General features: G+C 43.8%; 1 protein-coding gene across 2 annotated transcripts in view; it reads left to right on the top strand.

The window, feature by feature from the left end:
- The window catches only part of ncapd3 (non-SMC condensin II complex, subunit D3), a 35,780-nt gene that overhangs the window by 11,820 nt on the left and 10,658 nt on the right, over positions 1-13,302 (top strand). For both annotated transcript variants that reach the window (XM_024393782.2, XM_042309782.1), the window contains exons 9-25: positions 3,892-3,964; positions 4,565-4,690; positions 4,767-5,019; positions 5,123-5,161; positions 5,246-5,338; positions 5,449-5,522; positions 7,733-7,867; positions 8,203-8,423; positions 8,682-8,873; positions 9,173-9,270; positions 10,064-10,173; positions 10,283-10,390; positions 10,548-10,662; positions 10,875-10,970; positions 11,233-11,471; positions 11,759-11,838; positions 11,952-12,089. In XM_024393782.2, coding sequence (XP_024249550.2) covers positions 3,892-3,964; positions 4,565-4,690; positions 4,767-5,019; positions 5,123-5,161; positions 5,246-5,338; positions 5,449-5,522; positions 7,733-7,867; positions 8,203-8,423; positions 8,682-8,873; positions 9,173-9,270; positions 10,064-10,173; positions 10,283-10,390; positions 10,548-10,662; positions 10,875-10,970; positions 11,233-11,471; positions 11,759-11,838; positions 11,952-12,089 — 2,190 coding nt within the window. The remainder of the gene's footprint in view (positions 1-3,891; positions 3,965-4,564; positions 4,691-4,766; positions 5,020-5,122; positions 5,162-5,245; positions 5,339-5,448; positions 5,523-7,732; positions 7,868-8,202; positions 8,424-8,681; positions 8,874-9,172; positions 9,271-10,063; positions 10,174-10,282; positions 10,391-10,547; positions 10,663-10,874; positions 10,971-11,232; positions 11,472-11,758; positions 11,839-11,951; positions 12,090-13,302) is intronic.

The raw sequence follows: 13,302 nt of genomic DNA, 5'->3' as shown, positions 1-13,302 counted from the left end.
ACCAAAATGAGAGAGAAAAATCCAGAAAATCACATTGTAGGATTTTTGAATGAATTTATTTGCAAATTATGGTGGACAATAAGTATTTGGTCAATAACAAACGTTTATCTCAATACTTTGTTATATACCCTTTGTTGGCAATGACAGAGGTCAAATGTTCTCTGTAAGTCTTCAAGGTCTTCACATACTGTTGCTGGTGTTTTGGCCCATTCCTCCATGCAGATCTCCTCTAGAGCAGTGATGTTTTGGGGCTGTTGCTGGGCAACATGGACTTTCAACTCCATCCAAAGATTTTCTATGTGGTTGAGATCTGGAGACTGGCTAGGCCACTCCAGGACCTTGAAATGCTTCTTACGAAGCCACTCCTTCGTTGCCCGGGCGGTGTGTTTGGGATCATTGTCATGCTGAAAGACCCAGCCACGTTTCATCTTCAATGCCCTTGCTGATGGAAGGAGGTTTTCACTCAAAATCTCATGATACATGGCCACATTCATTCTTTCCTTTACACGGATCAGTCGTCCTGGTCCCTTTGCAGAAAAACAGCACCAAAGCATGATGTTTCCACCCCCATACTTCACAGTAGGTATGGTGTTCTTTGGATGCAACTCAGCATCCTTTGTCCTCCAAACACGACGAGTTGAGTTTTTACCAAAAAGTTATATTTTGGTTTCATCTGACCATATGACATTCTCCCAATCTTCTTCTGGATCATCCAAATGCTCTCTAGCAAACTTCAGACGGGCCTGGACATGTACTGGCTTAAGCAGGGGGACACGTCTGGCACTGCAGGATTTGAGTCCCTTGCGGCGTAGTTTGTTACTGATGGTAGGCTTTGTTACTTTGGTCCCAGCTCTCTGCAGGTCATTCACTAGGTCCCCCCGTGTGGTTCTGGGATTTTTGCTCACCGTTCTTGTGATCATTTTGACCCCACGGGGTGAGATCTTGCGTGGAGCCCCAGATCGAGGGAGATTATCAGTGGTCTTGTATGTCTTCCATTTCCTAATAATTGCTCCCACAGTTGATTTCTTCAAACCAAGCTGCTTACCTATTGCGTATTCAGTCTTCCCAGCCTGGTGCAGGTCTACAATTTTGTTTCTGATGTCCTTTGACAGCTCTTTGGTCTTGGCCATAGTGGAGTTTGGAGTGTGACTGTTTGAGGTTGTGGACAGGTGTCTTTTATACTGATAACAAGTTCAAACAGGTGCCATTAATACAGGTAATGAGTGAAGGACAGAGGAGCCTCTTAAAGAAGTTAGAGGTCTGTGAGAGCCAGAAATATTGCTTGTTTGTAGGTGACCAAATACTTATTTTCCACCATAATTTGTAGGATTTTTAATGAATTTATTTGCAATGTGATTTTTCTGGATTTTTTTTTTCTCTTTTTTGTCTGTCATAGTTGAAGTGTACCTATGATGAAAATTACAGGCCTCTCTCATCTTTAAAGTGGGAGAACTTGCACAATTGGTGGCTGACTAAATACTTTTTTGCCCCACTGTACATATGTGTGTGTATACATGTTTACGTGTGTGTGTGTGTGTGTGTGTGTGTATCTCTATGACAGAGTTGAAGTTTGAATACACTTTGGTTTTTTGCGCAATTAACTCGTTTTTCAACCACTCCACAAATGTATTACTAAAAAAGTATAGTTTTGGCAAGTCAGTGAGGACATCAACTTTGTGCGTGACACAAGTAATTTTTCCAACAATTGTTTTCAGACAGATTATTTCACTTATAACTCACTATCAACAATTCTAGTGGGTCAGAAGTTTACATACACCAAGTTCACTGTGCCTTAAACAGCTTGGAAAATTCCAGAACATGTGAGTCAATTGGAGGTGTACCTGTGGATGTATTTCAAGGCCTACCTTCAAACTCAGTTCCTCTTTGCTTGACATCATAGGAAAATCAAAAGTAATCAGTCAAAGCCTCAGAAAAAAAAATTGTAGACCTCCAAGTCTGGTTCATCCTTGGGAGCAGGTACCACGTTCATCTGTACAAACAAATATGCAAGTATAAACACCATGGGACCACGCAGCCGTCATACCGCTCAGGAAGGAGACGTGTTCTGGCTCCTAGAGATGAACGTACTTTGGTGCGAAAAGTTTAAATCAATCCCAGAACAACAGCAAAGGACCTTGTGAAGATGCTGGAGGAAACAGATACAAAAGTATCTATATCCACTGTATAACAAGTCCTATATTGACATATCCTGAAAGGCCGCTCAGCAAGGAAGAAGCCACTGCTCCAAACTGCCATAAACTGCACATGGGGACAAAGATCTTACTTTTTGGAGAAATGTTCTCTGGCCTGATGAAAAAAAAAAATAGAACTGTTTGGCAATGACCATTTATGTTTGGAGGAAGAAGGGGGAGGCTTGCAAGCCGAAGAACACCCTCCCAACCGTGAAGCACGGGGTTGGCAGCATCATGTTGTGGGGGTGCTTTGCTGCAGGAGGGACTTGTGCATTTCACAAAATAGATGGCATCATAAGGGAAGAAAATTATGTGGATATATTGAAGCAACATCTCAAGACATCAGTCAGGAAGTTCATGCTTGGTTGCAAATGGACAATGACCCCAAGCATACTTCCAAAGTTGTGGAGAAACTGCTTAACGACAACAAAGTCAAGGTATTGAGTGGCCATCACAAATCCCTGACCTCAATCCTATAGAACATTTGTGGGCAGAACTGAAAAGGCATGTGAGCAAGGAGGCCTACAAACCTGACTCGGTTACACCAGCTCTGTCAGGAGGAATGGGCCAAAATTCACCCAACTTGTTTTGGAAGGCTACCCAAAACATTTGACCCAAGTTAAACAATTTAAAGGCAATGCTACGAAATACTAATTGAGTGCATGTCAACTTCTGACCCACTGGGAATGTGATGAAAGAAATAAACGCTGAAATAATTCTCTACTATTATTCTGATATTTCACATTCTTAAAATAGTGGTGATCCTAACTGACTTAAGACAGGGAATTATTACTAGGATTAAATGTCAGGAATTGTGAAACAGTTTAAATGTATTTGGATAAGGTGTATGTAAACTTCTGACTTCAACTGTTTATGTTATATATCTTTTTTTTTTAAATTTCATCTGATGCAGTAAGGCAGGGGTTCTTAAACTTTTTCACTCGTGGCCCCCCTTCCAGCATAAAATCTATTTCCTGTAATTCTACACTTCATTATTTTTTTTTTTTTATGCAAGTCCAATTAATAACAAATTCTTATTTACAATGATGGCCTACTGGGGAACAGTGGGTTAACTGCCTTGTTCAGGGGCAGAATGACAGATTTTTACCTTGTCAGCTCGGGGATTCAATCCAGCAACCTTTCGGTTACTGGCCCAACGCTCTGACCGCTATGCCCCATGAGGTGCAGAGAAAATCTAGCCGTTTTAAAGTTCAAATTCTTGGAATTATATACATTTTGTATTCATGTGATATTTGAGTCACTCAAACATTACAACAATCTATGGGCTAAAAAACTTCAGCTGACATGGGCTAGTTGATCTAGACATGGCCCTCTAAGGTATGCAATGACTGACATGCCAAGGAAAACTTATGATGCACTTGTGCATTCTACTTTTACAACTTTCAAGAATTAGTTGAAAGCCGGAAAGAGCCCCCCCCCAAAAAAATGTATAGAATATTTAACTTTTATTTTTTTGAGGGGGGAGTGATCCCGTACCCCGCTTTTTGGGAACACCTGTTGAAGGGGTTAGTTTGTTTTACCCTTTACCTGTTTGTATTTCGAATCTTTAAAAAGCCCTTTCAAAAAGTGTACTATATGGACTTGTAAGAACCCTTGAATTATTTTGTTTGCAGTTTGAAATGCATGTCACTAGTTGCTGTAATGGATCTCCTGTCTCACCCTGTGTGTCTCATCATAGTCACGTTGTTGATGAACTGAAAGAGCCAGCACTGCCCTTTCTACGGATCCTCCTGCAGCACATATCCTTCCGGGTAAAACTACATTTACTTTAAAATGCAATCCATACATTTTTTTTGTAAATTCGGAACTAATCCAACTCTAAAATAATTTACTCCTAGAAAAGATGTTGGGTGCCTCCTGAGTGGCGCAGTGGTCTAAGGCACTGCATTGCAGTTTTGCGTCGTCACTATAGCCTGGGGTTTAATCCTAGACTGTCACAACCAGCTTTGACCAGGAGTCCCAAAGGGCGTCGCACAATTGGCCCAGCGTCATCCGGGTTGGGGAGAGTTTGTCCGGGGGGGCTTTACTTGGCTCATTGCTCTCTAGCGACTCCTTGTGGCGGGCCGGGCACCTGCAGGTTGACTTCAGTTGTCAGTTGAACAGTGTTTCCTCCGACACATTGGTGCAGCTGGCTTCCGGGTTAAGCGAGCAGGTGTTAAGAAGCGCGGATTGGCGGTTCATGTTTCACAGGATGCATGACTCGACCTTAGCCTCTCCCTAGCCCATTGGGGAGTTGCAGCGATGAGACAAGATCGTAATCCCAAAAAGGAGAAATGTTAGAACAGAGAAAAAAAAAAAAAAGACATTGGATCACATTAGATAATAGCTTTGTCCTGGCATGATTTTTTCAGATGGTGGACAAGACCGACTACCGTACGCGTGGAGCCCAGGCCGTTGCCAAGCTGCTGGCCAAAATGCCCTGTGGAGACTATGCGTCATTCATAAAGTGGCTGTTTGATTACTCCAGACAATCAAAGGTAAGCGCTGTCACGTATGAATTAGTTGGGATTTGAGCTGTTGGCTTTGAACTGAATCTGAACTTTCTGCCCCTAGGTGGCGTACCGGATGTTTGCACTGGACGTGTCCATGGCTCTGCTGGAACAGCCAGAGAGGGAAGCAAATGAAAATGTGGACACAGAACTAGTCTCCTTCCTGTCTCACAGGTTCCTGGTCCACAACATGGTGTTTGGCCGTCGCTCAGACGCTTCGCCTACAGTCCGAGGCCACGCCCTTACCTGCCTGGCCCAGTGCCTGGAGCTGCCCTCCATGAATGCCACACGCAGCATCAAAGAGCTCTTCTCCACCAGTGCGTCTCTCACACACACACATTTACATATGCATGTACACATGCACAAAGCACCAAATACTAGTTGCGTACTAAACTAATTTGTCATTTCTATCAATTTTAGCATCTGCGCAGACTGTCTTGGATGGTGACGGTTCTGATGGTAAGCTCAACAACAGCTTTAAATTCAGTAATATAGTTGGATATTTTTGTTTGTTTACTCAATGTGCCCTGCTCCTTTATTTAGGCTCTTTAAATTCACAGACAACCCAAAAAACTTTCAAGACTTTACCTTTCAAGACTATTGAGATCACAAACAATGACCATGCAAGTTTTGAGTGTAAGTATATATATATTTTTTGCAGGCTTTTTAGGTGTTTTAAATAAACATTGTTTGGTGGGACATGATTTCAGTATTTGAGGGTAATGTGATGCTCGTGTTTTCTTTAGCAAAGGACACAATGGCTTTACTGAAGCGCCGTGTGAGTGACCCAAAGACCAACGTGAGGAAGTGTGCACTGCAGGTACGTACTTCTGTCTTTGTTTAATGTGTGTACTGTACAGTGTGTCAGTAGTTGACATGACTTAAAGAGTTGTAGGCTTCTCTTGCATGGTTGTATGCCATTAACCATCTTGAGTCAATTAGCATAATATAAAAATCAGCCAGTTTGGCCTGCCCACTTTTTCAGAACCTTTTATGGAAAGGTGAGACTCTCACGAACACACTCTAGGACGCTCACAAGACTCATCTGTAGGGACCCTGGTACCAGGTTTTTTAAATATATTTTTTTGTGAAAGGAAGTATACAGTACTGTGCAAAAGTTTTAGGCAGGTGTGAAATATAATCATTCTTACTTTACAGCATTTTGTATCAGTTAACAAAATGCAAAGTGAGTGAGCTGAAGAAAAATCTACATCAAATCAATATTTGGTGTGACCACCCTTTGCCTTCAAAAGAGCATAAATTCTTATAGGTACACTTGCACACATTTTTTTAAAGGAATTCGGCATGTAGGTTGGCCCAAACGTCTTGGAGAACTAACTACAGTTCTTCTGTGGATTTAGGCAGCCTCGGGTCCTCTCTCTTCATGCAAACCCAGACCGACTCGATGTTGAGATCAGGGCTCTGTGGGGGCCATACCATCACTTCCAGGACTCCTTGTTCTTCTTTACGCTGAAGATGGTTCTTAATGACTTTAGCTGTATGTTTGGGGTCGTTGTCAAGCTGGAGAATACATTTTGGGCAAATCAGATGCCTGTGATAAGTATCTACCTGTATTTCTCAGCATTGAGGAGCCCATGAATTCTGACAAAATCCCCAACTCCATTTGCAGAAATGCAGCCCCAAACTTGCATGAAGCTTCCAACATGCTTCAATGTTGCCTTGACACTCATTCGTGTACCACTCTCCAGCCCTTCGGTGAAGAAACATCCTCTGCTACAGCCAAATATTTCACATTTTGGCTTATAAGTCCAGAGCACCTGCTGCCCTTTTTCTGCACCCCAGTTCCTGTGTTTTTGTGCATAGTTGAGTCGCTTGGACTTGTTTCCACGTTGGAGGTATGGCTTTTTGGCCGCAAGTCTTCCATGAAGGCCACATCTGACCAGACTTCTCCGGACAGTAGATGGGTTTACCAGGGTCCCACTGCTGTTTTCTGCCAATTCTGAGCTGATGGCACTGCTGGACATCTTCCGGTTGTGAAAGGAAGTAAGCATGATGTGTCTCATCTGCTGCAGTAAGCTCCTTGGCCGACCACTGCGTCTACGATCCTCAACGTTGCCCGTTTCTTTGTGCTGCTTCAAAAGAGTTTGGACAGCACATCTGGAAGAGACCTTGCTGATGCAGTATAACTACCTTGTGTCTTGTTGCTGTGCTCAGTCTTGCCATGGTGTATGACTTTTGACAGTAAACTGCCTTCAGCAACCTCACCTTGCTGAGTTTGGCTGTTCCTCACCCAGTTTTATTCCTCCTACACAGCTGTTTCAGTTAATGATTTCTGTTTCAACCTACATATTGAATTTGAATTTATACCTGTTTGATGTAATTGTTTAATCATACACCTGACTATATGCCTACAAAATCCCTGACTTTGCAAGTGTACCTACAATAATTGATGCTGTTTTGAAGGCAAAGGGTGGTCAAACCAAATATGGATTTGAATTAGATTTTTCTTCTGTTCACTCGCTTTGCATTTAGTTAATTGATTATATTTATCATTCTTACTTTACAGCATTTTTTCCCACCTGCCTAAAACTTTTGCACAGTACTGTATATGGAAGTAGTTTTTAGTACCTAAAAAGAAAAGTGGTTTAAATATGTCAAAAATAAATGCATTTCCTGACCTTATCTCAGATATAGGACAGGCACCTCAAAACAAACTTCCTTCTAGATTTTTTGGGGGACAGTTTTTCCATGTGTGACCCTGTTATTCAATGTGTTTCTATGGGCAACTGGCAGTAAGACCAAATTCAATGTTTAATCAAATAATAAATACCTAAAGGGGTCCTAGCATTCAAAATAAAGTATCTAAATGATTCTTTGTATGACATCCTGAAATAATTCCATATGTTAGCTTAGTAGAAACCCCCCCCACAAAAAAAAAAAATGGTTCAAACACAGATTGTGGAATGCACATTTCTTGCTTGTTACTCATTCTACCTGCTGGGGCAATATAAGGTGTGCGAATACGACCAACCCGCTCTTTAAAATCTCACTAACCCTCATTGTGTCCAGGCGATGATGGGCCTGCTGAAGCACAACGTGATCATGCTCAGTGAGGGGAATTTGACTGTGCTGTCGGAACGCACCCGTGACCCCGCCCTGTCTGTCAAGAAGAAGGCCCTGCAGTGCCTCATGGATCTCCTCACTGTGAGTAGCTAGCTCTGTCTGTCTGGGTGGCACTGCTCACTGCCTCTCCTTCTACTACCCTCTAGTCCAGGGTACTGTTGGGGGTACTTGAGGACTGGAGTTGGGATACACTGCCCTAGTCTAGTTGAGCTTCTGCCATATTGTTCATGAGCAGATCAACACTTCCATCCTATTCACCTATGGAGTTTCCATGGTCCAGGAAACCGGCTCATAAGGTCTAGGAGCCTTGTAGATCTCTGGCCTGTATAGTCAACTTCAGTCATTCACAAGCACACTCTTTTCTTTCCTCCATATGTTTCTCATATCTCTGTGCCTGGGGCTAACCCTCTATTCAGGCCCACCCAGAGAACAGCCTGGTACAGAAGGCGTGGCTGCGGGGTGTGGTGCCGGCCGTGGTGGACGCGGAGAGCTCGGTCCAGGAGAAAGCCCTGGAGTGCCTAGAGCAGACCATCCTCAGCCAGGTGAAGAGCCACGGCTCCTACAGCTACAGGGATGCCCAGCAGACACTGACCTGGGACCTGCTGGGCCTGCTGTGTGACCACTGCCAAGACCTTGGGTAGGTACACATTCATGCTGCTTTCAGAGACTTCATGTTAATTAAGTGCATCTGGGGGTGCTATTCAGCCAAAAGTGGTCCGCTAAATGTCCAGAAATAATTTAATTGGACAGAAGTGAGGAACACCTCCCAACAGCCAATATTATACTAAATATGTATGAATCGTATTCAAACAAAAATTTGACCTAAACAATTAACTTCCATAGTGTAAGTGGGGACCAAAAAAAAAGATTAAACCTTTGCGTTCCTCCTCTACAGCCGGTACTTCAGCAGGGCCTTCACGGTGTGGTCCAAGCAGAACAAGTTCACTGCAGCCTTCATCAACAACCTCATCTCTCACACGGAGGCAGAGCACGCGGCCGGGGCGTGGCTGCTGCTCTCCAAAGTGGCCAGCTCCTGCCCCCGACTCGACTACGGAAAGATCTTGGACGCCTGGGACGACCTGGTCAGGTCAGTGTAGATCAGGCTATTGATAAATATCTTGCAGTATTTATTTTTGTAAATAACTGTATCCGGCCCGCTCTCTGGCCTTGTCTTAATACTAAGACAATGCATCCTTTCTTCCTCCTTCCTTTAAGTGTTTCCTGACCTTAGACAACGTGATTGGTGAAAGCAGAGGTTTCGCATGGCTTTCACCAGTCCAGTCACTATACAGACTGGTCATTACGTCAAGAAAGGGACGCTGTGTATTTTCAAACAGCCCATCTCCTGTGCTTGTCAAATATTTTCCTGAATGTTTTATTTTCTAGGTCAAAGAACGTCACAGTGACAACATCCTGCCATATCCTGTGCGTGATCGGGGACATTGGCGAGCATCTGAACGAAGACACCAAGAGCAGGATTGTCGGTGGGTGTCCAAGTTGCTTTGAATTGGATGACACAGGATGAGCTGTCAAGATGGCTCCTTCCAAGGCATAAAATGAACACCTACCAAATGTTTCTAGTGTTAGCTATAGCTAAGAATGTGTATTTCACCAGCCACGTGGTTTCGTATCTGCTAATCGTACAAAGAAATATGCATCCTATATCTTGCCTCAAGCAGCAGAGGAGAGGAGCTGTGCATACTGAGTGAAGTGCTGAATGATTTAGTTTTGGGGGTGCTGCGCACAAGCATAAAAGTTTGTCTAATTTACTCAAATTTACAAATTGAGACTTTGTCCTCGTGCTATTTACATTGTTTTGTTCACAAGCTCGGTTGTTTTTCAATGTTAGTTTGAGTCTGCTGGTTCAGTGAAGAGATGCCCTAGTCAGAACCCAAATCTCTCATATGACTGGAGTGGCCCCGTTACTATGGTAACAACCTGTTCTTAAAGGGGCAGCTGAATATCTTGTCTCTGTTATTTTGTTTAAAATGGAATGAAATTTAGCAATATACAACATTAATTCTTACTATTACATTTTGGCTGGTAAAGAAATCTGAGTGGCTGGTAGATTTTATTTAAAAAAAAAAAAATGTAGGCCCTGGTTCCCTCTCCTCTATTGTAGGAGTTTTTCTTGATTGGCAGAAATTCTGTGCCCTTGACAATAATTAGGGTCAGATTTATTCCTGGTCGCATCATGTGGTCTGGAAATAGCCCTCACCCTAGCTATCCTTACTTCTTGTTTGTGAATCTAACTTATTTTATATTTTTTAATGGCAGAGGACATTATTACCTGGCTGAAGAGCTTTGAAATGCCTCTGGAGGTGATCAGTGCCAGTGTGGAGACTCTGTGTCGACTGGGCAAGGCAGAGGCAGTCAGTGACACACAGGTAGTTTTTGTGTGCGAGCCACAAATATTCAAATAAATGCCAGTAACTCACTTCCCAACTTTTAATGTGGACTGTGTTCGCTAACCAGAAGTTAAATTATGCTTTGCAGACATTCCTTAACCAACACTGTGGAGAACTAGTCTCGGTCTGTGAGGCGTATCTTTCCGGTGTCATCCTGAATGAAAACGGAGCACAGAATTTGAATGAGGATTTGGTGGTGAGAGAAATGAACATATTAACAGAATCACTCATTGACAGGTCCTTTGAATACTATTGCAAAGCAAGTGTAAACTGGATCTTTTGTGTATTAATTGGGCTTCATTGAGGTCATCTTGCCCATCCATCTACCTACTCAATTTTTTCCCTCCGGTCAGGTAAAGCACCTGTACACACTAGGCGTGGCGTCGCTGCATTGTCCCTCCAAAGTGGGCAAGCGCATTGTGCTCCTGGTCCAGTCTGTCCTCACCTCCAGTGTGGAACAACAGTCAGGTATTTTAATACATTATTCAGAGAATATTAGAATGTTATGGATCCCTTAAGTGCTACAGGGGGGAAAAACCTTTTTGGAAAATCAGCTGTTCAGTATCTTTGGTCACATTAAATTTATCAGTCTTATGCATTGTTCTTTTGGTCCATTCACAGCTATGTCGAATGTTTTTTTTTTCTACTATACATGTTTTGTGTGTTTCGTGTTCTAACAGAGGGGTCAGAGGAATTGGCCTGCTCTCAGCCTCTGTCTCAGTTTAAGGCTTCCTCCATGCCCAGCAGCGTCCGGGCTCATGCTGTCATCACTCTAGGTATGACCTCACCTCAGACCACCTTCCTGGAAATGAATGTATTTTTGGCTGAGACACTGTCCAGAAATAACCCCTAGCCCCTACACCATTGTGCTATAGATATATGGTAGTGGAATTGGGGCCTGAGTGCACACACACAATGTTTTTAGAATTGTATAACTGCCTTAGTTTTGCTGGACCCCAGGAAGAGTAGCATACCATAAGCACTCTGCTCCAAAAATTACTGGATCGCGAACTCTCCATCCCTCCCGTCTCCCTCCAGGTAAGCTGTGCCTGCAGCACGAGGAGCTGACCCGCAAATACCTGCCGGCGTTCGCCCGCGAACTGGAACTGTGCAGTGAGTTGGCGGTGCGCAGCAACGTGGTTGTGGTCATGTGTGACCTGTGTGTGCGCTATACCAACATGGTTGACCGCTACGTTCCCAACGTGTCGGCCTGTCTCCGCGATAAGGAGCCGCTCATCCGCAAGCAGACCCTCACCATGCTCACTAACCTGCTGCAGGTAGGACTCAGAAACGATAGACAGCGCCCTCTGCTGTACCGGTTGTGGCCAGAGGACAATAAACTGACAGAAAATTAAGTGTTACTATGGCTTGATGATACATTTTAAATCAAATCTTCTTAAACGACTATGCCCTCTTAAGTATTATTCTGTCGCTGTAATCCTGGAATTATATATACTTGTTTTTCCTGAATTCAGCTTGCTAAAGCCACAATGTAAATGTTTTTTCCAATAAACCTGTCACTGTCAGGAAGAGGGTGAAGAATTGTTTCTGTTGCTGATTGTAGGAAGAGTTTGTCAAATGGAAGGGCTCGCTGTTCTTCCGTTTCATTGCAGTGCTGGTGGATTCTGACCCTACCATTGCTAGGTAAGTGGTGATCATTATGTACACTGTCACCAGTTCCAATGCACTCAATACAAAAGGCAAAAAATGAACATAACTGAGGGAACTAGTAAATTAATCAGTTATTTCCATTCCAGTCTGTGTGAGTACTGCCTGGTTCACCTCCTGCTCAAGAAGAACCCAGTGATGTTCTCACAGCACTTCATTGAGTGCATCTTCCACTTTAACTCCTATGAGAAACACAAGACCTACAACAAATTCCCTCAAGCGGCCAGGTACAATTATGCTCCTATTTTTGGCTAAAAGTAGTTTTATATTAGCTACCAATTGCTTTCTGAACTCAGCAAAAAAAGAAACGTCCTCTCAATTAACAGTTTATTTTCAGCAAACTTAACGTGTAAATATTTTTAGGAACATAAGATTCAACAACTGAGACATAAACTGAACAAGTTCTACAGAAGTGACTAACAGAAATGGAATAATGTGTCCCTCAACAATGTTGGTCAAAATCAAAAGTAACAGTCAGTATCTGGTGTGGCCACCAGCTGCTTTAAGTACTGCAGTGCATTTTCTCCTCATGGACTGCACCAGATTTGCCAGTTCTTGCTGTGAGATGTTACCCAACTCTTCCACCAAGGCACCTGCAAGTTCCCGGACATTTCTGGGGGGAATGGCCCTAGCCCTCACCCTCTGATCCAACAGATCCCAGACGTGTTAATGGTATTGAAATCCGTGCTCTTCGCTGGCCATGGCAGAACACTGACATTCCTGTCTTGCAGGAAATCACGCATAGAACGAGCAGTATGGCTGGTGGCATTGTCATGCTGGAGGGTCATGTAAGGATGAGCTGGCAGGAAGGATACCACATGAGGGAGGAGGATGTCTTCCCTGTAAAGCACAGCGTTGAGATTGCCTGCAATGACATCAAGCTCAGTCCGATGATTCTGTGACATACCGCCCCAGACCATGATGGACCCTCCACCTCCAAACTGATCCCGTTCCAGAGAACAGGCCTCGGTGTAACGCTCATTCCATCGGCGATAAACGTGAATCTGACCATCTCCCCTGGTGAGACAAAGCCACGACTCATCAGTGAAGAGCACTTTTTGCCAGTCCTGTCTGGTCCAATGATGGTGGGTTTGTGCCCATAGGAGATGTTGTTGCCAGTGATGTCTGGTGAGGACCTGCGTTACAACAGGCCTACAAGCCCTCAGTCCATCCTCTGTTCACAGTAGGCTGAGAATCTGAGCACTGATGGAGGGATTGTGCGTTCCTGGTCTAACTCGGGCAGTTGTTGCCATCCTTTTCCTGTCCCGCAGGTGTGATGTTCGGATGTACCGATCCTGTGCCAGTGTTACACGTAGTCTGCCACTGCGAGGACGATCAGCTGTCCGTCCTGTCTCCCTGTAGCGCTGTCTTAGGCATCTCTGTATGGACATTGCAATTTATTGCCCTGGCCACATCTGCAGTCCTCATGCCTGGAACACA

The sequence above is a fragment of the Oncorhynchus tshawytscha genome, linkage group LG30 (genome assembly GCF_018296145.1).
Source record: "Oncorhynchus tshawytscha isolate Ot180627B linkage group LG30, Otsh_v2.0, whole genome shotgun sequence".
Lineage (NCBI taxonomy): Eukaryota > Metazoa > Chordata > Actinopteri > Salmoniformes > Salmonidae > Oncorhynchus > Oncorhynchus tshawytscha.
The sequence above is the reverse complement of the archived record's forward strand: the minus strand, read 5'-3'. Positions and strand labels throughout refer to the sequence as shown.